Genomic DNA, 25296 nt, shown 5'->3' with positions numbered 1-25296 from the left:
TCCCATAAGGTCACATGACACCAATGTGTCATTTACGCAATTTGGTCTTTTGGTTGAATGGTTTAATAGTCAGTTAATTTTAGAATATAATATTATAAAAGGAGATTTAAACAGAACAATGAATAGTAAGAGCAGTGTAAATAAATCGAATAATTACCGAAGTTTAGTAATAATTTAATAGTGTTTTTAAGTTTAATAGTAATTAGTGTAAATAAATAGTTTNTATAAATAGTCACACATTCCTCAGTACCAATCGGCTGAAGAGGACCTGAACCGATAGGTCCTATAACGGCCTGAGGTAGATGGGTTTTAGTCTGTAGGTTCAGGGACACCTTCCTCGGGAATCCGAAACTACCCAGTCGTACGGACGGCCAAGTACCAACAACTCCCATATTCCACCGATCCTCGGTAAGGAAGGAGTTCAGTCGTCAATCGCCACCACAGTTTGTTTTCTCATTTAGTATCCTAATTGCGCTCCTAGCCACTTAGTCACCCAGTGCCAGTGTGAGTAAGTGAATTAAAACATTTCCCCCAACTGAGTTACCTCGACATTCTGAACATTTATGTGCCTTTTTTTGAATTGGACATTTTTTCCCCAAGTACATTTTTCTCCCCACATACATTTTTCTTATTTGTATATTACCTATCTCCTTTATATGGGTATATCGTAGGGTAAATAAACTTTCAAATCAACCATCAATACGTATCATGATGAAATAATCTTTGTTTAGCAGCCAATGAATGTTTACGTCTTCAAAGCAGTTGGTATATTAAAAGATTATGGAAACAATTTTAATTTTAACACCAACAGTTTTTGTCACACAATTGTATACCAGATATTTTAACAAAATTTATAACAAATGAAGCGAACTGCTTCAGAACAAACTGTTATAAAGAACAACTTGGTAGCAGTATAATAGAAAATAATGTCAATTATAATCTATAGGAATCAAAGATTTACATGAAATCATTATCATCGTAGAAGAAAGTAAAGATAAAGATAATATTTTCACCAATGCAACAAAGAAGGTTAGAAATGAGAAAGTATTAGAAAGAATAGAAGAACAAAGGTCACTACGAAAATCAATAAGAAAGAGGCGAGACATGATGGTAGGACACCTTCTCAGGCATGAAGGGCTAGTTAGAGACATACTAGAAGCAAATACAGGAGTTAAGTGGAGTAGAGGTAGACCTAGATTAGATTACTGTTCACAAATAGTTAAAGGTGTGAGATGTTTTAATGTTAATGATAAAGAAAAGTGAAGGTGTGTGTATAACTTTATGATGATGATAAACATTGATAACTTTTCGATTTTTTTTATATTATAGCTACCTTAGCTTTCCTTATTTCATTTTAAACTCTTTATTTAGTTTTTTTTTTTCAAACCTATGTTTTCATGCATACCCCCCAGTTTCCCACTGTCAATTTTCCTTTTTTTCCCCAAATTTAACTTTAAAGCAATTTCGCTTCTTTTTTGTTACTTTTCGCCCTTCTCTCACCACTCCACTCCCAACTCCCTTTTTTCAACCCTTGTGTGGCACGATGATTTGTATAAATAGTCACACATTCCTCAGTACCAATCGGCTGAAGAGGACCTGAACCGATAGGTCCTATAACGGCCTGAGGTAGATGGGTTTTAGTCTGTAGGTTCAGGGACACCTTCCTCGGGAATCCGAAACTACCCAGTCGTACGGACGGCCAAGTACCAACAACTCCCATATTCCACCGATCCTCGGTAAGGAAGGAGTTCAGTCGTCAATCGCCACCACAGTTTGTTTTCTCATTTAGTATCCTAATTGCGCTCCTAGCCACTTAGTCACCCAGTGCCAGTGTGAGTAAGTGAATTAAAACATTTCCCCCAACTGAGTTACCTCGACATTCTGAACATTTATGTGCCTTTTTTTGAATTGGACATTTTTTCCCCAAGTACATTTTTCTCCCCACATACATTTTTCTTATTTGTATATTACCTATCTCCTTTATATGGGTATATCGTAGGGTAAATAAACTTTCAAATCAACCATCAATACGTATCATGATGAAATAATCTTTGTTTAGCAGCCAATGAATGTTTACGTCTTCAAAGCAGTTGGTATATTAAAAGATTATGGAAACAATTTTAATTTTAACACCAACAGTTTTTGTCACACAATTGTATACCAGATATTTTAACAAAATTTATAACAAATGAAGCGAACTGCTTCAGAACAAACTGTTATAAAGAACAACTTGGTAGCAGTATAATAGAAAATAATGTCAATTATAATCTATAGGAATCAAAGATTTACATGAAATCATTATCATCGTAGAAGAAAGTAAAGATAAAGATAATATTTTCACCAATGCAACAAAGAAGGTTAGAAATGAGAAAGTATTAGAAAGAATAGAAGAACAAAGGTCACTACGAAAATCAATAAGAAAGAGGCGAGACATGATGGTAGGACACCTTCTCAGGCATGAAGGGCTAGTTAGAGACATACTAGAAGCAAATACAGGAGTTAAGTGGAGTAGAGGTAGACCTAGATTAGATTACTGTTCACAAATAGTTAAAGGTGTGAGATGTTTTAATGTTAATGATAAAGAAAAGTGAAGGTGTGTGTATAACTTTATGATGATGATAAACATTGATAACTTTTCGATATTGAATACCAAGCTTGTCAATATTTCGATCTTTTTGTTGTTAATGATAAGAAACATTATTTCCTTTTATTTAGTTTCTAAAAATTTTTTAAAAAGTTCTGAAGTTGCAAATGAAATGTAAAAACTAGTAACAGTTAGTTTAGAAATATGATTTCGTTATAGGCAAAGAGAATGTTTAAAGAATCAACTTTCTAATATGCAATCTAAAACAAATTCATTGAAGTAGTTTCTAAGAAGCATCTTTCCACTAAAAACAATGTGTAGACTAAACAACCTTATGAAAGTTGTGCACTTCTATAATTAAAAGACCAGCAGTTAATTTTAAACAAATAATCTTGCCACGGAAGAGTGATCTATTTAGAAGGTGAGATACCGAGACCCATCGTTGCCAGAGATTCCAGTATCAGAATTAATTAACAAGATGAATTATGAAATTAGCATTTAACTTTCCGACATTGTTTCGTTTAACGCGGCGCCGCGTGGGGACGGTAGCGACGCTTGGCTTTATGGCGCACTGAAGGCGACGAAACATTGCCAACGTGACGTCAGAAATTTTCTAGGGAAACGCCGAAACGTCGTTCTCAATCCTCCCAGCATTTATATAACACCAACTGTATAATGCATCAAGCATGTAATGCGAATTTATGAATAAACGCTAAAGCAACTTTAATCATTCTTTTTCATGGAGCGGACATCGGACGTGAAATTAAATGAAAAGCGTGTTAGAGTTATGAAAAAGTCCTAAATGTTTGTGGTGATTAATAATCCACCACTTCAACCGTGTTACTAATGTGGAAGTCATTCTCTCAAGCTTCACAAACGATTAACTAACAAAGGAAAAGAGACTAGCTAAAATATCGAACTTGAGGTTGTGACTTGCTTTTCAATTCAGCTAAGAAGTAGCCCTAAAGGTGTGCACTACCTGTTAGTTATTAGTGTTTAGCAATATAAACAATATTTTAATCATTGATTAAGGAAAACTGTTTTAAAACATTGATTACGACAAGTAGAATTAACTACAAATTTCATAGTTAATAGATCAATTTCAATAGTTTAGTAGAAAGCTGTCAAATGATCAGAGTACTACATGTACTACATAGCCATTTTTCTCTCGCGTTCACATACCTATGAAAACGGGCTTTTATTTGACAAAATCCGACATATGAGATGTAAACATGGCTACTAAAAAATAAAATTATGTATAATAAAACGGCAAATAGTATAAATAGAAAATGCGTCGAGGACGGCGGGTATGATATCGACTGACAGCTGCTGCCGCGTTTCTCTCAGTTTTAGTCTATAGTCTGTTCACTTTCAAGATAACACGTGGACGGGGTGATCATTATTGGTTCTTTCGAAGGTTGTGTCTCCCTTCGTTTATTTTGTTTATTTATATGGTTTCGCAGCTTTTAGTTATATCGGAGAGAGTCTACCAATATCTGATTTTATTTTATTTATGTCTAGGTGGAATAATAATTTATATCACAACCTTTAAACGAAACACGTATTGGTCTCTCTACACAGTAAATCATACTGCAGTTACGTCACACGTAGAGAACGCCGGCAGTAAAGAACAATTTTCAATATTCTCCATTACATAAACCTTATAGTAACGTCATTTGTTTAAACAAATTTTATCGTCAATATTAATTTAATAGCAGTTCATATAAAATTTTAATAAGACCCAATTAAATTCAAAAATTAAAGTCGACTGGCGGCATGGGTCATTTTGCACAGATTTTTTTTGTGATGATCACTTTTCCGTCTGATTTGAGCAACAAAAAAATTTTCTTTACTATCAATCCAGTGTAGCTGTAGCTGTATCTATAACTAACCACCGCGTTAATTTACATTTGTAGACTAGGAAAATTAAAAATATAAAAAATATTTTGGACATATTTGAGAAAGTATATGGTTGTTTGAGTTTCTCTTCAATATCACTTCCTCAAACGTATAATTTCAATATGTTACTATAGTAGAATCATCAGCCCTATAGCCCGAATCTTCATTCTACTATGGATTCCGGCCGTGAAAGCCTTTGTTCTAATATCAATACATTACAGTTAAAAAAATTTTTTTTTGTTGTGATGTCACTACAAATTTAAGGGTTTTGGACTTATGCCGTTAAATATTGCTTCATGCAAATTTCATGATTTTGGGGAAGCACCTACCCTACAGGTTTTGGTTCCCATGCGAGTGTTAAAATATGCGGCATATACGGTCGTATCTCTAGTTGATTACGTTATCTTAGAAGTTCCATTTTTCACAACTCTAAGGAGTTGGAAACCTGAGTATTTGGTATTATGTTAATTTATTTCCTCTATGGGTTCTTGAGAAAATATGTTTTGGACAACGAAGTGATCAGATAAGGGTTACTTTTTCCTTTTGAGCTACGGAACCCTAAACAGATACACATTTTGTTTTAAATATGGATATTGTATGTGTAGTAAAGGGAATACACACAATAATAATTTTCCTAAGAGACGAAACACTAAATAAATAAAGATGTTGAATTTGACTAGAAAGTATTTCACTAATAATATTTAAGCAGCCGAGATATACAGCTTTTTATCAAATTGTTTAATTAAAATATTTATTTCATCGAGATAAGTTTAAATTTCAAATAACTGCTGTTTGTATAAGTATAAATTAAGTCATACTTCGAACAATTTAGCCAATAATGGCATTGACGAAATTAGCTGCCATTACTGTCCTATTCAAAATTAAGAAAACATTGCCTTGTGAAATACTTATCATCTTACTGTTGCCAACCTGTTCTCCTCTTTAAATTTTTAACAGAATACTTACTATTCTAATATGCGGAATGGTTATATAGTACCTTAAATAAAGCATTTTTACAAATCATAATTTTCTTATGGCTGCTGAATTCAAGAGCTGAAAATGGCAATCTAAATGCTACTTATTTCTTATTGCTGTGACAATTTCCCCGAGAGGATAAATGACCCAATGCATGCCGTTGCCAAGTGTGCCTCGCAATATGTATGAATTACTACAGTAACTTGCTGGTAATATTAAATATTTTTTAGGTCAACCGAAATTCTCTTCATGAAGTATGCCTCCAATATTACAATGCTACCAAAAAGAGAAACTATTTCAAATAAAACGAAATATAGCATGAGGTCTTGGTCGGTCCATCGGTCGATGTGGGTGTGTGGAATTGTACTCCGAGTGTTTTAGATAATTTATGTGGGAACAACTAATCGATTTTTAGCACTGTTTTTGCTGTGATTAGAGATATAGGGTCTTCATGGGGGTAGGATTAGTGTTACTGATGGAGAACTGTGCGTTCGGAAGATATTTTAGTTATTGTCTGTTGCTAGTAGTCGCCTGTTTGTCATTGGAGTGTTCCTTGAGTTTTCTGTTGATGACTTTTCGTGCGAGATAATTTTTTGTTTATCAGAACTTCCTCCGATTTATTATTAATTGATTGGGAAGCAGGATTGAAAAATTTTAAACAAAACAGTTTGAAGGGTACAACAAAACTAAAGGTAAAGGAGAAGAAACAAAAAAAAAGCTGGTTATATAAAGGAACAATAGAGGGCGAGAATAAAAAAGAAAAGAAAGTAGTCCGGAAGAAGAAAAGAAAGAACTGAAGGAAAAATATAGTGGAATATAATAGGGAGATGGAAAAATTGGATAGAGTAATCCAAATAAGATATAATGAGGGAGAACCAAGAACAATGGAAGTTAATGAGGAAAAGCAAAAAAAGAGAATTACAAGAAGAAATAAAATGGAAAAAATTGAAACAGAACATTGATGGAATCCAGGAAGAAAATAAAAATATAAAAGAATAAATGAAAGAAGCAGAGAAAGAAACAAGCGCAAAATTAAAGGTAATGGTAGGAACAATGGATAAGAACAATGAAGAAAACCGTAAGGAATAGTTTGCAACAGAAAAAGGCAGCTTAAAGCAAGAATTGAACGAAATGATATTAGAGGAGCTGGAGATAGAAAAGCGTGTTGGGAAGCAAACAGAAGAACAGATGAAAAGAATAAGGAGAATGGAAATGGAGTTAGAAAAGAAAAGAGGAGAAGAAAAGAAGCAAAATATTTCGAATAGAGTTAGAAGAAAACGAGTAAAAGTGGGATTTGGAAAGAGTAATAAAAGATGTGATTGATGGTGAAAGCGGTAAAGGTAACAGAGGTATAGAAACTTAAAAAAAAAATATGGGACGAAGATCGAGAAGTGGGCTGATAAGATTCAGATAATTACAAATGGTAGAAGACTGAAAGGGGCAAAGGTATAAGAGACGACATGACAATGAAAGCGAGAAGAATACAAAAGATGTTAGAGCGAAAAGTAAAAGAGGAAAAAAAAAACGGAGAGAAGGTGTTCACAGTAGAATATAAGAAAATAGTAATAGATGGAGTAGTGTGGGTTTAGGAAGAAGAAGAACTGGTTAAAAAAAGGAAAATGAACATTTCCTAAGGAATAGGAAGGAAGGTAGGGGGAATGATGGGAGAAAGGATAGATAGAATAAGCTGTTGTATATAACAAGATTGTAATGCTCTATTCACCGCAGATACATATGGGAACGTCGGTACAACCTGGATCGTCTATGTTATCGTCTACCCTCTCGCTTCTGAGATCTGTGTTAATCCCTGGTGACGAAAGAGACAGCCGGGTTTGAACTTTAATAAACGTTAAGCAAAAAAAAAAAAGCACAAATAGGTATATAGTTTTTACAAATAATGTTAAACTTCTGTATGAGTACTGATGCTATGCATATCTGTTAAAACAGTATTTTTATTTTTATTTTCAAATCGAACCGCCCTCTAGTAATTTATCTCTATTGTTGTTGCCACCAGTAAAAGTTGTTGTTTACTTTGTATTACTAATTCCAGTCAAATCGTTCTTTTGTGTTGTGTTTAACATACCTTGCTAAATTGTGTGCCCGAGTTTCTTGGACTACGATCCTAGTCTTTTTAATAGTTTATGGGCCCAGATCGCGCGATAAGTAAAAGAAACTGAACCAAGACAAATCGATTAGTAGCTGGTACGCGAAAGTGTGTTTTTTTTGCTTTCCGAACGTTCGACAAAGCAGCCAACCCAAGATGGCTACGTCTGCCATGATGCGCATCGAAATGTTGGTAAAGGACAATTTTGATATGTGGAAAATCCACATGAAGGCTTTGCTTATAAAAAATGATGCTTGAAGCTACGTGAGTGGCACCAAAGTAAAACCCGAGCCAGGTGAGAACAATGCCGACGAAGTGAACGACTGGGATTGGGAAGATAGCCATGTCGGACATACTCCTAGGGATCTCGTCTACGGAGCTAAAACAGGTCAAAACATGTGCGACGTCAAGACATTCCTAGTGGAAGTTGAGACTGTGTATCAATCAAAGGGCCCTGTGCGAAAAGCTAACTTGCTAAAGCAAATCGTTCTGCAACGAGTGAGCGAGAGCGATGACGTGCGTCATCATCTACGTAAATTCTTTGACGCTGTTGACCGACTGAGCGATATGGAAGTGCCAAGAAATGATGACTTAGTGTCGATATTGTTGCTCTACAGTTTACCAGCCAACTTCAATAGTTTTCGGATCGCTATTGAGTCACGCGACGACCTTCCTAACCCCGAAACTCTGTGAATCAAAATCGTGGAGGAAAGTGACTCGCTAAACAACAACAGATCAACTCAAAAGTCTAAACGACAGAATTCGGGTAAATCGCATAAACGTAACGACAGAAACGTGTTCAGGTGCTTAAGTGCAACAAGCCAGGTCACAAGCATCTAACTGCAGGTCGAAAGCAAACAACGACTACAAAAGGACGGTGCACATCTCTGTACGATGCTCCGGAATCAGGTTCGTGTCGTGACGCGAGTTCCTTACTGGTTTATCCTTCGCAAAAATAGTGGTGCCTAAATAGTGGTTGTACCGCACATATGACCAATGACATTGACAGTTTTGAGTGCATTGCAGATCGGGTCACCCGAGTGGCGTAGTACCGCACTCGCTAGTCGTGATCATAAGAAATCCCTGATGGACTGGCACAAGGCGCTGGGTCACTTAAATGCGAAAGATATTCGGGAGACATCCAAAAGCAACGTTCCGCGAAGGCTGGACATAAACGACGTTAATTCGAAACTCAAATGCGAGGTTTGCATTAAAGCCAAGATGTCACGTCAGCCTTTCTCAAAGACGTCCGAGAGCAAGTCAGCCCCAGGTGAACTTATTCACACGAATGTGTGCGGATAGATTAGGGTTATGTACAACGGTCGCGTCATGTACTTTGTCATCTTCATCGACGATGCTACCGATGGTGCAAGGTACGTTTCCTACGACACAAAAATGAGGTGTTTTTCGAGTTCAGGGCTTTCAAGACGATGATCGAAACCCAGTTCAACAAGAAGATCAAATTGCTGCAATCCGACAACGGGACGCAATACGTGAACAACCAGTTCGATGATTTCTTGAAGAGCTCTGGTCGAAATGACTCGATGTCACTTAATACAGTCCGGTCTCCCATCTTCTTTCTGGGCGGAGGCTATATCTTTCGCGAACTTCATCAGTAACCATTGTCCAATCTCAGCATAGGACGGTCGAAACCCCTTCGAGATGTGAATGGCAGAGACACCGGATATGATCTTCAGGAATTTAGTTCACCAGTTTACTGCTTGAACCGAACCAAAAGTGGAGGCAAATTCGAGCTTCATGTTCGTAAAGGAGTATTCCTTGGTCCTGCTTTGGAGTCAAAGGCCTTCAGTCAAAGACGAACTCTTATAATTTCGGTTTATTCATTCGTCTGTTTCTACATCTCTTCATCGCATTATGCTCATGTGTATAGTTAATATGAAATAAAAGCCTATGTATGTTATCCATCGTGTTATTACAAGAGAAAAAAAGTAATACCAAATAAGGAATAATTCTCCTTGATGAAAATTCGTTTTGAAATCTAAACAAAATCATCGTTTATTAAACTGATCAATTGGAACACATGTCGACACAACGGCAGGTTAGTGCTACGTTTGCCACATGACGTTAATTAGTCTTTTTTTTTTTTTTAATTTTTAACACTACAGATAACCTCAAATTAATGAGGAAAAGTTGTTGCTGCCGTCATCGCCGGAAATCACCGAGTCCCTGGGTTTACGCACCATTGCTCTACCACTAAGCAACGAGAGGTGACAATTTTTCCTCATTAATTTGAAGTTATCTGTAGAAGTAAAAACTAATTCAAAAATCAATTCACTTTAATGTTTTGGAAATCCTACAAAAATTCTTCTAAAATAAAAAAAGGTTGTTCTATCATAAAATTATATATAGTTTGAATGGACAGTCTATCAATATGTCGCTGCAGTCTAATAACCGTTAAATTTACCATATCAAGTTGTCCCTCGTGTATTTCCAGAGGAACTGTCATCATTTACTTGATTTGTTTTCGTTTAGACCTAGTGCGCACTGTGATTTTTCGTCAAGAAAATGTAACACTCTAGTAAATGCAAGTGCCCGCATATACGACTAAGTAATCGCAGTGATTAAAAAGTCGCAACCGATCGTATTTTTATTGTGACGCGATTGTACAATAAAACATACGGACAACAGTGAACCCGCGTGCATTTGCGACCAAACTATCGCAACCTACTGACGATCGTTCTTTGTTCTTTTCATAGTTAATGAATGCACTGTGGTTATCAAACATGTCGGATTACGAATATATTGGGTTATAAAGAAGAAGAAACAACACACAGCGTTTTGGCTACGGAAGAGATTATATTCGAAACTGAAAAAGAATGTTACCCTTCTACTAATTTCTGATTAGGTAGGGTAGACCTAATATTGTTTCTTCCGTTGCTTTTTAGTACAATATAAGTAGCTTTCATTCGCCATTAACATGTCACCATACGTGCTGTTTCTGTGATGCTCATCTTGCACCTGACTGAAAACTGCGATTGTTTGATGGCAAGTGCGCGCATCATTTTCACTTTCTGCGACCGCGACATTTTGGGTCGCGGCAACAGAAAATCGCAGTACGTGCTAGGCTTTAAGGACGTAATAGACCCAATGTATCGGCTTTTGTTTTGTAACAACTGTATACACCTATTAAGTTCAGATCGATGATTCCACAATGGAAACAATGTTAATGTTTTTGGAGACATACGATGAGTACCTCACACTATTTTTGCACATACCCCATCAAGTGAGGTTTCATTAGTGAGACCTCTTAAAGTGTAAGCAGAGCCTTTCGGCTTTAAGTCGTCAGTGATGAGTTACTACATTTTAAATTTGTTATCAATGTGCTCTTTTTTCTCCAAACTATTATGTAGTAAAATATCTGTTAAACTTCCTGAATTGAGCCTTTAATTGTTTTTTTTTTTTAATTTACTACAAATTGCAGCAAAAATAATTTTTGAACAACTTAGAAACAACTTTCTCTACAAAAATTTACCATCTATGGCGTTTCCAAACAAGGCTATTAAAATATTTCGAAAAATTTTGGAAATAGACCTTGACATATTTATAACATTGAGATACTTACGTAAGTCGAAGTTGGTAAACGGCAGCTGAACTCCATTTCCTATCCTAGTTGTAGCTTCTAAGTAACCTCTGATAAAGCATTATTGTGGAAATAAATACTCAAAAGTAAAGTCTTTTATTGAAATTTACGTCTTATATCCTTCAGATGGATTTAGTATTTACTTCCTTTTCTAAAAAAACCCACTGGAAGGTTTTACTACATTGACAATTTTCTAAAATAACAGTCTTCCGTTGTATTTTAATATGGAGATCAATCTAAATTAGTTTAACACATTAATGTGTGAGGTAAATAAATAATACATAGTTGACTAGTACATTGAAAATAATAAAAAACAATTAGTGCTTTTGCCTACAACGTTGCAGTAGAAAATTTACAACTTCACTTTACGACAAGAGATCCACTTAAACAGAGAAGATTACACTCGCCTGCTTCATTTATTTTACTTCGATAAGCTTCAGTATGGTCTGCAGTAATCGTATTCATAATTACAGGCCAAATAAGTATTATACATGAATAGAGCAATCCTAACTTAGAAAACCTATGCGTATATTTATTTATTATATGTACACAGAATTAGTCTACAGGAGTCCATTAGAGTAATGATCAAATGAGCCTAGGTATTCCAACGCTGCCTGATAGCAGAATTTATATTGATCCTGAAAAAAAAACATCGTTACAATTCATTATTATTATTGGTAATGTGACAAATATAATAAGTGTGTATTAATTATAATCAAATCATATTGTGAGGCTTCGTTACAGTGACGTAACTACACCATCTGAGGCCTGCCGCAAATTCATCGAATGGGGCCCTCCCATAATTAGAATAGCTTCACGTTCTAGTTTCATCTTTATGATTTACGAAGCATTTCGGACAAATGAATAAAATTTATAAATCATTGTAAAGTTATAGATACATTTTAAAAGTTTTCTCGAGACTGGAATAAATTTCCTAAAAAGTTAGTGATTAGTTAGATTCTAGCGTAGCGCATGAACGTTTTTCAAAAATAGAAAGCGGGGATTCCGCGAACATCATCAGCCCGCGCCACTAAAGTGCCGCGGCAAAAAAATGAACTTAGCACCACGAACACTTTCTACAACTAAGCGATACCTTTTTTTATGGGTGTGTTTAAATATTGATAATTTATTTGTATAATTTGTGTATGTACTTAAGTTAATATTTAACTTAAGTTGATTAGATACAAAATTAATGTTTTTTACCAAATTTTGTAATAAATGTTAGATTACTCCTGTCTTTACATCCACTAGGGCCAGGAGGCTTCAAAGGCCATGGGCCCGTGACATTTTGCGCATTGATTTGTTACATCGGTTTGAAAAGTTTTATTTAATTCTTCTTCCATATATTTTTTTTTTTCAAAAATAATAACCTAATAACATTACTTTAACAACTTCATGTCTTAGGGACATTTCCGTAAAGGTATATTTCCCTATAAGTAATAAAATGTATAGTCACCTTAGGAAAAAGGGGATTTTTATACAATTTTATATAAAATCTTATGTCTTTTTATCCATAAGACAATTTTAAGCAACAAACACAAAAAATTGAAAGAGATAACTAACAAAAACACATTATTCTGTAAGTGGATGTGAAAGATTTAAAAAAATTAGTTTTCTGTTTTTAAGCCAAATAAATTATTTTTAATTTAATAAGTTGAGTTAATAAATACTTAAGTTTGCAATTTAATTTAAATAGTTGTAAATAATTAAAAAAATTAATGGCAAACGAATTCTTTTTACTTAAATAATACTTGAATTTTTGAAATTTTTTGTCAATATAAAAAAACAGAACATTCTTTCAGTAATAAATTTCCAAGAAATTTAGGACATTTTGAGACAAAATATAGTGAATGCAAAAAAATATAGCATATTGTACTAGCATATCGTTCCACTACAAACGTCAACTTAAACGCTACCTATATTTTTTCCGCAACGGAAAAGCACATTTAAATTACGCGGTAAATGTTCACAACCAATCGTATCAATTTAAATCACGCGCTAAATTTAAAGAGCCAACCACATCACGAATAAAAATGAGTCAGTATGGCATCGAAATGAACCAACTGAATTGAAATATTTCAGCGTTAATTTGAATTTTCGTAAGATCTAAAATTAGACCATCCACTTGTTGAACATGACCACGACGTGCTACTAGTTTCAAATGGTTAGAGATGTGACCTTGAGGAAGGCTATGCGAATAGAGAGAATACACACTAAGCGTGAGCAGGACAGATAGCTTGAAGGGGAAGGGTATACCTCTAACTATTTGAAATGAGTTGTAGTCAACTGTCTATACATTACAATTTGCATTCTTCAATGGGATGCATTAGTGCATGAGCCCTGGCGTAAAGCAAGTTTCTAAATATCATGAGTTTAATGTTTGGAATAGATTTAAAATTTTGTAGTAAGACATACTTTTGACACTGTTCGCAAAAATATTGGCAACGACTCATTTAATTCGGAATGATAACCTAGAAAAACGTGCGAATGTTTGAAAGTACCACAAACACAATTACAGATGCTATTAACAATTTAATTAGAAAAAAAAAGGAAGTGGCTAATCGTCCGCCGGCGAAATTACCTGTTCCTGGAACTAAGTCCGAAGATTTAATGTCACTATTGCGTTGAAAGTCTGCCGTTATTTTAATCGTTTACGCAAGCACGTCGGATTAATTCTTTTATTTAGATAAATTCCATCTAAATTCAGAAGTCTGCGTAAGCGCAGCGGACTGGTACCCTGTATTTTATAATTCCACCTCCGATTGATGTCGTATTTGGTAAACGTACAATACGTCGGGTAGTCAATTCCAATGAATTAGAAACCTTAAACGTGTTTCGACACCGATGGTGTCATCCTCATTTATAGAGTGGTTTTAGGTTTCTAAGTGTTTTGTTGAATTTCAGGTTCTAGATATTTATTTAGTTAATTATTCTTTTTATTTTCAGTGTAGGCAATGACGACAACAACAAGTCTCAGAACTGTTGGAATGAAAGCTCAACGAGTAGGTAGTTTTTCATTGGTATTAATTAACTTTCATAGAGATATAATAGTAACGTCAACATTAATGATTTCAATATACGTTTAATTTTTATAACATATATTTATTGTGCAAATCAGGCGTATCAGTATGTGTGAGGTGTCACACGTCCAACGTTAAAAGGGGTACCTGCAAGGAGGAGATGATGTTTCGTCACTCTCTACTAAGTTATTTTCAGTCCAGGTTTGGCCTAGTAGAGAGTGTCAAAGCGTCGCCGAAAAATAAAGAGATATCATTCAAATGACTTTTCAATTCAAACTAATTTATCCCAAAGAAAATGTTCCTACTGTTCGGTTGTCATAACTACAGAACTCCTAAATATACTAATCTAGGTATGTTGGGAAAAAATGTAATTTTTCTTCCAAATGGTTAATACATCAAAATTATGAATTCAAGGACCAATTTATGGAGTTGTAATAAATTACACAGTTGGTATACATTCCATAAGAATGCGAGTGGCACCTTGTTTCTGTTAGCTGTTCATAAAAATAAACTCAAAAGCCAAGCAGTAATATTTATCTACTTCTTTGTTTACTAAAGGAAACTTGAATTATTACAAGGAATGTAGTAAACGCTCTCTGTAGAATATTGCCACACTTCGAAGGATTCAAAAAATGCTTGACAAGGACATTGACTTGTATAAACCTGCATAAGTTTCACTAGCTACCAGCTCCTAACATTCCGCTGCAAATTGAAAAACTGAGGAGTGTTACAATGAAAGTGTAAAAGATACCTACAGGTTTCCATTATAAACTAAGAGTAAAACAGATCCTAGTATTGGGATCCGTCAAATGGGAGGTGCCTATAAACATGGCGCCGATTAGGGAAAATTTATCGTAGTTCCTATAGTGTACCGTGCAATTTTCAAGTTTTTAAATTACGATAAAATGATAAGTATTGACACAATATGTGATTGGGCTGACACAAAGCCTCGGAAAGGAAATTTCGTTGAAGGTGAGCGTGTTTTTAATGCCAATCACATTATAAAATTCGGAAATAACAAATCCGGAAGCTAGCCTTCAAATTCCGTCAAGTTTACTGCCTACTTTTTACAAACTTCGGATTTAAAAAGTGATTCACGTTATATAATTGGTGAGGTGATTCTGGGTGATTTAAGCAATATCATATCAATGACTTGCACGTGCAAAGCCGATTTAAGAGAACGTTGCAAACACATTATTGCAACTTTGTTGTATTGCAGCAGGTAGGTTCTTAACCTCAAAATACTTATATCGTATCATTAGAATTGTGTTAAATCAATTACACAGGAATAAATAATTTCTCACTTTATAATTTTAGTATGATTCTAGTTTTAAATATTAAGGTTATGGCTGATGGTAAATACTTGCTGAAATATAATCATGTGCATTAAAATGACGTGAACAAATTTTTATTCCGGAATTCACTTCTTTGATACCTACTGCTTTCATCCAAGCTTCTATTAGTTTACTTTTTTCTCTAATTTTCCGAAAATATTTTTTACATATATAAAACGGTTAGTTTTTATTGGAAAGTAGTTAATGTAGGTGAAGAGTGAAGATCTATGTCTGAAGTGCTATTGCAGCTTTTCACTGAACATATCAACTTTTTATTTGATTTAACTTTAGAAGTAAACTTCGTCGACTCCATCATCAAAAAAATTTTTACTTTTTTAACGTGTTTTATTATTTTAATAAACAATTTTACAATTTGCGTGCACAGTTCCTATGTTAATTTTTCCCTCATTCGAGTTATAAATTTTGCCACCAGATGGTGTATGCTCATTTGACGGATCCCAATAGTTGGATTAAAGATATGATGCGGTTATGACCTACCTAATTGCTGTTCAACTTTCATGAGATCCTAACCACAGGTGCTTGCAGAAACTGTCCATCAGGAGAACCATTACTGACAAATCTTATATCCATGGTTAGTGAATGTAGATTAGCATTAAATAAACTAAGAACTGCCTGAATAAACAATATCATTCAAATGATAATTTTACTTAAGGCGGATTTTGCCTTGCCGTTGAGGTAGGAACACCATCTAAATTACTTTATCACTTCCAATATCAACAGGTAGGTATTAGAAGTTAGATTTTATCCGATTACACTTCAATTTACTTCTCAAACGTAGTAGAAGCTTAGGCACCGAATAAAAAATTTTAACTTAAAAAATTATACAGGGTGGTTTGGAAAGTAGCAACATTTAAAGGGACCAAAAAATTTATTAGAAATCCAGAAGAACATACAATCGGAAGCCGGTCCTGGGCGTGAATTGGCAACACATATATTAGGTAGTACAACGAGTTGCTATAACGATTAAGCAACCACATTGATGAAGAATGTAAGCACTGTCGTTTGTAGAATAAACAATTGTCGCATTTCTTTGCAAGGCCGGAATTACATTTGCCTGTATTTTCAACTATGTTTTTCGCGAAAACCGTGAACATTCGGACATACAAACAGTTATTCAATTTTTGTTGTTTTATTGTACTCTATCGCCTCCTGCAAGGTTGCTACTCATTTTAGAAACACCCTGTATAGCTTTATTTTATAATTCAATACTACTTATGTACTCTATTTTGAAGTGAAAATTAAAATAGACAAAAGTTGGTCTTGCCATTTTTAACGTATCTGGAATGGAGCCTCTTGGTTGCTCAATGTATGAAACATCTTCTTAATTATGACAATAACAACCGGTGTAGTTTTTAATAGATTTCGATAAACTAGGTAGATGTTATTTGGTAGAAACTACAATCGCTGAGATATTTTCCAAATCATTAGTAGCTACAATACTTTTTGTTGACCAAATTTTATTCAAATGAAATGACTGAAATGTTATCTTCTTTTACTTATGTTAATTTATTTATTATTGGTATTGGTAACATTTCAGCGTTTTCATTTATTCAACTACATCCCCTAAACTATTAACTTAAATTAATGAACGTAGTAGTAAAACTGTTGCAGCGATAACCAAAATCAGCTTCGTATACATAAACAACGTTGTTTGCATCTGAAAGCGTAGTAATTAATTTATTACAATCATTAATTAATTACTATTCTGTTTGCATTTGGGAACTGTTTATGTCTTCCGTGGGAAGCTTACTTGAATTCCCCTGATGTATCTAGGAACTATGAGTTACGTAAGGGATAAGTAAATAATAAGAAGTTCTGAATACATGGAAGTTACCAAATCCATGTTAGTTTCACCCTAATGTTGGTAAACACTGTATGTTTATATAAGCGAATAAGCAATTGTTTAATTATAAACTACGTTTTATATTAAAATAGACGACGTTTTAGAACGCTTCGTTGTAACCCCGACCAATTGTTGGTAGATATGGTGTCGAATCAGTTACAATAATAAAACCAGCTTGATTAGCGTCCTGTAGAAAAAATTTCCATTGAACTTCAATGGAAATCAATGGAAAATTTGTAAAAGCCATTCAAAACCATTTGGCATGAATGGAAAAATAATTGTTTCCATTTAGATACAATATAATTCCATTAATATCTACATAGGAAAAATTTCCATTAATTTTCAATTGGAACCAATGCAAAATTTATAAATTCTATATAAAACCATTCATAAATAAATAAATAGATAAATAGAAAATCAATTTCTTCCATTTTGAATAATACCATTAATATTCTAATCGTTAGATATGAATGGAAAAGTTTCATTTCCCAAAGAATTCCAATGAAATAATTAATTAAGAAATGAAATATTTTTTGGTTTTTGAATTATTTATTCATAAAATCTGTTTCGTTTCATGAATTTTAGTTTCATCAGTCTCGTTCGAAACGATTAACAATAGATGTGATTAATGTTTGTATGTTATTTAATTCTGAATGAGATATTTGCATGCGTACACATTTCAATTGAATATTATTAAATGGTCTCAAAAATATATCCATCTACTACTTCCAAGCCTTAAACCCGCTGATATTGTATTATTCTTACGAATAGTATAGGGTAATTCGTTTATTATTAACCATTAGTGGCCACATACTATTAGCCTTTTTCGATACAGTTTTTGCTTGCCCAGGTGCAAGAGTAGTGATATTGCCAATTAGAAGGTGGAAAATCAATAATCTAGTTTTACCTATGCGTGCATGTTGGGTGTACCTGAGGGACCACCACGGCAGTAGAGTGAGAGACAAGCAAGGTAGTAAGACGTTTGATTAAAACGGTATATTTCATTTAAACGTGGAGCATTTTTGCTCAAAAAAGACGGAAGACGTATTTATGGTGATTACACGAAGACGTACGTATTTATACATTGAATATTGTATATAAGTTGTATATATTTAGTTTCTGTTTGTTACTCGTTTTGTTGTTTGCTGTTTATATTCATTATTATGTTTATTATATATGTATTCAACTACCCGGAGCCTTTTATTAAACAACCCCTAGACAAGTGAAAAAGCCCACATTAGAAGCATTGTTTGATGATTTTGAACCATGCCAGAATATAGAGGAGGCCGAAGTCATCTGTGAGGGTGATGTACTTTTATCAGAAGCAAATGAAAAAAAAAATCATAACATAATGATGAAGAGCCAGACATCCAAGAACGTGCCTTGGTTCAGGTACCTGAAAAACCAAATTCTCAACAATATAATATGGATTATGGAAAAAAGCATGCTGATGAAGTTCCAATGGAACGCAATGGGATTTCCATTGAGCACAGCAATGGAATTTTCATTGTGTTCAGCAATGGTAATGCCATTGAGTTCGGGAATGGGAATCCCATTGGCAATTCTCCATTTATTACCATTAATTATTATCAATGGTAATTAAATTTCATTTTTTTAATGTAAATTGAATGGAAATTTTTCCTACTGGGTTCTTGTTCGTGCCCTTATATACGTATAAAGATTAATAATATACTATTGAAAAACATTTTTCATGCGCAGTTTCTTTCATGGTATCTACATATTATTGTGTTAAAAAGGATAATGCTTTTCCTAATTATCGATTGCTTAACTGGCAAGTAGAACCATAAACAGTCATTTAATGAGGATGCATTTGCTGTTAACCATTATATTTGCTAAAATGTTTTTTTCTGAAATTGGGAACTGTCCGACTTCATTACAAGCTGTATCATCCTGAAGTTTCTTGTTAATTTCAAATGTCTATAGAAACTGATAACAGAAGACAATTAAATAAACAGGTAAAAAACTTTTATTTGCTATACGTTGATTTATTTATAGATGGTGGGTAAGTTTAAAATTCATGAGAAAAGGGTCGTTTTCCATTGCAAGATAAGTTAGTAAATTAGTTCTCTTTTGTATCCATAATTAATTCTGGGTTTGTATTGATTAGACTATAAATTAGCGCGTATTTTCTACACTTTTAGATAATTTCTTCTGTATACAAGTTTATTTTGTTTTACATCTGTATGTTTCTTAAAATTGAAGCCGTTTATTAATGCTACTATCAATGAAAGCTAAATTTCAAGATGTTTACTCATTTTAAATAGCCCTCCAATAATACTCTTAGTCGTTTAGTTAGGTAGGTATTTCTTGTAAGTAGGTTCTTTTGCCTTTAACATAAAGAAGCCGCTTTAAGCTCAAGAAATTCCAAGAAGTTTGTTGTAGATGTATGTTTTTAGTACGGTTCTGTATGGGTGCAAAACGTGGACGACAGTGAGGTCGCGAAAATAAAAAGGTCAAAAGCGTTTAAAAGAGTAGAGTAACAAACGGATGCCAATATGAAATAGGAGAAATAGGATGGATAGGACCCCTTCTCAGACATTAAAGGCTAATATGAGACATATTAGAAGCAGAAACAGGAGTTAAGAGCCGCGCACGTGAACCTAAATTAGACTACTGCTCACAAATGGTTAGGGATCTGGGATATTCTGGTTTTAGGGAAGTGCGAAGATTGACCCAGGACAGTGTGAAGGTACACCTCTAACCAGTCTTAGGACTAAAAACTCTATAATGATAATGATCTTATTCCTTATATTTATTAGTTGAAGCCCACTAAACATGCAGCAATTACAGAAAGAGGTGGAAGGAAAAACTTCTAGTGCTCGCAAAACCTTAAAAACAACCGACCCCGCCAATTCTTCTACATACAATGCCGAGCTTGGTTGTAGTCCTAACTGTAGCCTGCACGAATGGATCCCAGCTTACTTTTTGCGCTCTACCGTTGAAATTTAGTACCATTGTTCATTACTCATCACACCCTACCGTTTAATATGAGAAATGTTGCTACAATCGGGATCCCCGCGGCGCCTCAAACACCCCAACATGTCATTACAGGGGCCGTAGGGATTTCTACCGTGACAACATTTCTTGTAGAAAGAGAAGGGTCTAATGAACAAGTGCACGAAATGTCAATGCGTGGACATAAAATGCAAGGTGGATTTTCTTAATCTTTGGAGACGTACACATACTTCGCACAAGACGGTCGAAAGAGGGGAGTGCCTTCAGGCCTGGGCTTATTTATGTAGTTTCGAATTCGGCTGGTGGAAATGACACTTCTCATTCTAGAGTTACATTTACTAAGAAACATTAATCTAACTTAAAACCTATGTCTGATCTGCACTCAAAAAATTATGGGTCAAGAAGGTACATGAAAGCAAAATAGAATGAGCCATATCGCACCACTTAGTGATATACATCTATATAAGGGTAATGATTTTACCATATACGCATATTCTGCTTGCAAATACATTATTTTTTATTTGATATTTCTACACTCAACTTATTTTGTGGTAATAACAGTAAAATTGCCAATCGAATAGTGACTACGGAGTGCACAGGCTACTGCTAATCGTCACACGTGCAAATGACCTGTCTGTGTACCAGCTGTTGCGATGGTCACGAGTAGGTATGAGTGTTTCATCACTTGACGCTTACAATAACGACGAGTGATAAGATAATGCGCCTGCCAAACTGGCAACTGTTTTCAATCACACTTTTTGTGCATACCCTTTTCACCCCTACGTTATGGGGCTGTTACGAGATGCACTCTACACCGTGTAAAAGTTTTACCTTACATATATTCCGGAATACTAATTAGACATAGTGTATATACTGTTTACAAGTTCTTATAAGAAAAAAATCTTATTGTTAATATACTGTATATTTGAAAGCGGTAATGATAGCAATTATTTTAAGTATCTTGTATATGATTTCTACAATAATATCGACATAAAAATATTGATTACACGTAGTTTGAGCGTATTTCTAATATCTTATTTATTGCTGTTGCCTATTTAGCAAAACTTATGACAGAATTGTAATCTACCTTTTCTTGCTCTTGGTGTTGGTCTTTCGGAAATGTACTTGGTCTTGGACTTGCGAAAATTTACGACTAAGGCCAAGACTGCTTTTATGCTAGCCAGACCAAAACCAAGACCGAATGAACAAGACCAACACTAAAACAAAGGTCGAACGAACAAGACCAAGACTAAATCCAATACTGAACAAACAAGACAAAGACTAGACGAAAAATTATTACTTCCGGTGGATTTATGAGTTAAAACATCTTAGGCAACATTTTGTTTTTTTCTTGGAACAAAACATTTTTGTTATTTAAAATTTTCAGTTTGCTTAACTAGATTTTAACACTGAATATAAAACAAAGAAACTTTGCTACTGTTTGAAAAAATGAATCTGCAAGAATGTTCTCGGGGTAAATGTTGTTTGTTCCTATGTCTGAGTAATACATAGTTGAGAAAAACTAATTTTCTTTTGATATTTTTCACTTCTTTCAAGTACCTTGTATTATTTTGTTCGCTGAAAGGTATATTTATGCGTTGGAGGAAGTGTAATTTCTCGAGTTTTCGTATATCTAATAACAATTACGACTATTTTCTTTAAGAGCCATGACGAGCTCGCATGTATTACAGTAAATTTTAACATTTAAGGCAATTACTGTGCCGGCAAATAGAAAAACTTCTGATCACAAGAATTATTTGAAGAAACCTATTATATTAAATGAGCAAAACCAAGATTTACCACTAAAGACCAAGGCCAACTCCGAGTCTATATCAACAAGGTCAAGACCAAGACCTAGATCGAGACTGTATCAGCAAAACTAAGACCAAGATTAGAGGTATATGAACAAGATCGATATCAAGACCGAATAAGACCAATGCCAAAACAGGGACAGTCTTGATCTTGATTTGGCTTTGCACATCACTACTTCTTCATACTATTGGGATCTTTTAAAGGTACCATCGTGTTCAGCACGTGATTCTTTATGGACAAAGATCGACACTTTTTAACATTACTTTTTGTGTTGTATACATTGGCATTGAACTTTAAAACCTACATTGAAAAAACCTCTTAACTAAAACGGTGTTGATGTTTCAATATTAAATCGTTTACAACCCTAATAAATTTAGATTTGTTTTTTTAAATAAAACGTAGATATTAATTTAATTCGAAAGCAATAAGCTCTTTTAACAATTGTACAATTTAAGACACTGGAGGTGGGTAGATGATATTTAATTTCAGATTCAGCAGTAACGTTGTAAACGTTTTTTATAAGTGTTTATTTAAAAATAAAACAACGTTCGCGTTTATTTTATTTTGAAGGACTTACTCTTATTTTGCTTTTCAAAACGTTTTTTAGTTGTAGATTTAAAAATTTTATAGAATCTATGTATTGTCGACCTCTCTCGGTGAATATTTTCTGGCAATTAACGTCTAATGAAGGATGAATACCCTAAGAAGCTGTTTAATTGCCTTTTGAATAATGTAGATTTTGTAATAGAAACTTCAGGGAAACTGGGAATGCCTGATGAAGTGAAAGTTACCGTTTGCTAAGAACCCAAACCAACTTCTGACGAGGAAATGACATTTCAAATACATATATATGTATATAGTTTCAAGTTTGTACCTATTGTTTCTCGATTTCCGTCGTTTATAGACAAGTAGAAAGGAAGTTAAATGCTGTTAAAATAGAATAGAAACAAAAGATAAATTTTATAATAGATATTGAAAAACTATTTTAATATTAGTGTAGCTGATATCCGGACTAATTTACAATCTGAATTATAATCTGCAAAAAAAGGGCGAGTGTGCAAGCCTAAGAAGTGAAACTTCTTTATATAGTTGAAAACATATTATAGTAGTATTTTGAAAAACAATTAGCTTATACTATTGCGTTAACTAATTACTAAACACCAGAAAAATACAACTTTATTTCAAGCAGACGAATGCGGAATATTGGTTTAGTTTCGTTAAAAATTTTTACGCTTGCACCCTACAAAACTGCTGACGAAGAGGAATTACAAATCAAAACAAACACACACGCGTATGTTATACATATACACAGGGGCGCAACAAGAGGGGGTCCACGGGTGCCCAGGCACCCACTAAATTGGGTTGGGCACCCACTCGATTGGGTTGGGCACCCACTCGATTGGGTTGGGCACCCAGTCAATTTTAGTCGATCCAGATAATAACCCAACTTAAAAGTTCGGTTCAAACAGTTCAAACCCGTAAATAAGTAACCGAAATTAACTTTTCTTTTTTTAGTCGTTTATGGTATTATGATGAGAGCAGCCGAACTCGATTTTTCGATATTTCCAATCTTCTTTTTAGGCATTTTATTGGTGAGTACCCAGTCAAAGTAAGTAACGTTGTTGCGCCCCTGCATATACAGTAGGTACAGCGTGAGCGCGATTTGCTGACAATTTATCGAAATGGCAATTTTCGGATTATCGATTGCTACTACAGGTTAGCTTTAGAAGCCTATTACAATGACTCCTTTGGACATATCCACTAGGACTCAAATGTGGCGCATGACGAGTGATGAGTGATGCTGTGACGTTACATTTTTTGGTTTTATACTTTAGTAAATTTCCTTCCTACCGTATATATGAAGTTTCACATCAACTACTTTAGTGCTGCTGTAGAAACTGAAATGTGCGTGAGTATCACGAGCTGGTTAACGACTCCTCACATTTTGTGATGGTGGAAAAAAACTTGTCTTCTGACAAACATACCTACACAATTTAATTAGTTCAATTCAAAAGAAGGTAACTGCAGAACCACGCTGGAATGAATCAAATAAAGGAAAATATACATAAGTTTGATCAGTACCCAAGAAAAATCAAGGGATTAGAAAGTACAAGAAAAGAAAGTAGAATGAGTCATCTCGCACCATTCAGTGATATATATAAAGCTAAGGGTAGTGACCTTACCGAAAACCCTAACTGCTCTGGCAGTGATGACGATGACGCGTATTCGCGTAATAGCTCCGGTGTTTTCCCACTGCACCGTCGATATGAGACCACCATATCCGCACATCCTGCATGCGACTGTTTTGATTGATATTTTGTGGTAATGCTTTGCCAAGCGAACGCTAACGAGTGCATATTATTACTAATCATTACTTACAATTGACTTGTCTACGAATCAGCTATTTGCGAAAATTAAGATTAAGGTATGTGTTTCATTGAAAGCCGATAAGATAACGCAGTAACTATTCTCAATCATTAACGGCTCGTTAAGTGGGGTACTTTTTGTGCATACTTTTTACATCCCCTACGTTTTGGTACTATGATGAGATACACTCTACAGTGCCTTCAGATGTTACTCTTTAAATATTCCGAAATACTGATCAGACAGATCAGTGCATGACAACCATAAAATGGGCTCTTATACGCTTTTACAAATTAAAATCCACTCCTTTTTGGTTTTCAAAATATATTTCTGATTTATTAAAATTTTGAATACACGGTCAGAAGAACAACCTGATAAAAAAGGTATAGATCCAACCTTAATCCGTTATATCTGTTTATATTCAAATTTTTGATCTTACTGGATACAGACATCGACAGTTACATCTGCCTAGATCCAATCATGTATAAGCAGATATAGAGATGTATAAATCCTTTATATCAAAGAATATATATACATATGGAAGCATATGCAGTCACATCTGCTCAGATGTAAAAAGTAATGGTTCAGGAGATAAAACTGCCAAGAATTGGCCGCCCTTCTTCATGCCTACCTGGAATTACAGTATTATAGCATTATTTAAACGAAACACGTTTTGTATTCTATGCATCTGTGTCTAATATAAACATCAAAACAGCTCGGGCATTTTTATAAGGATATTTTCAAGTCATCATCAAAAGGTCGT

At 34.4% G+C, this 25296-nt stretch overlaps 1 protein-coding gene across 1 annotated transcript; it reads right to left on the bottom strand.

The window, feature by feature from the left end:
- Positions 1–11279: 11279 nt before the first annotated feature.
- On the bottom strand, positions 11280–24471 carry LOC108734106 (tyrosine-protein phosphatase Lar-like). The gene is made up of 2 exons (XM_018465506.1): positions 24353–24471; positions 11280–11801 (listed from the first exon to the last, which is right to left on the bottom strand). Exons 1-2 carry the CDS (start codon positions 24446–24448, stop codon positions 11724–11726), a joined length of 174 nt encoding a protein of 57 aa, XP_018321008.1. The 5' UTR covers positions 24449–24471; the 3' UTR covers positions 11280–11723.
- Positions 24472–25296: the final 825 nt, after the last annotated feature.

The sequence above is a fragment of the Agrilus planipennis genome, unplaced genomic scaffold (genome assembly GCF_000699045.2).
Source record: "Agrilus planipennis isolate EAB-ADULT unplaced genomic scaffold, Apla_2.0 scaffold99, whole genome shotgun sequence".
In the NCBI taxonomy this organism is placed as follows: domain Eukaryota; kingdom Metazoa; phylum Arthropoda; class Insecta; order Coleoptera; family Buprestidae; genus Agrilus; species Agrilus planipennis.
This window is presented reverse-complemented; position numbering and strand designations above follow the sequence as displayed.

Coding starts and splice junctions, on each gene's coding strand:
- LOC108734106 (XM_018465506.1), bottom strand. CDS start 24,448: ATGGTGGTCTCATATCGACGGTGCAGTGGGAAAACACCGGAGCTATTA. Junction 11,802..24,352: donor CAGAGCAGTTAGGGTTTTCG/GTAAGGTCACTA, acceptor TTTTTTTTTCAG/GATCAATATAAATTCTGCTA.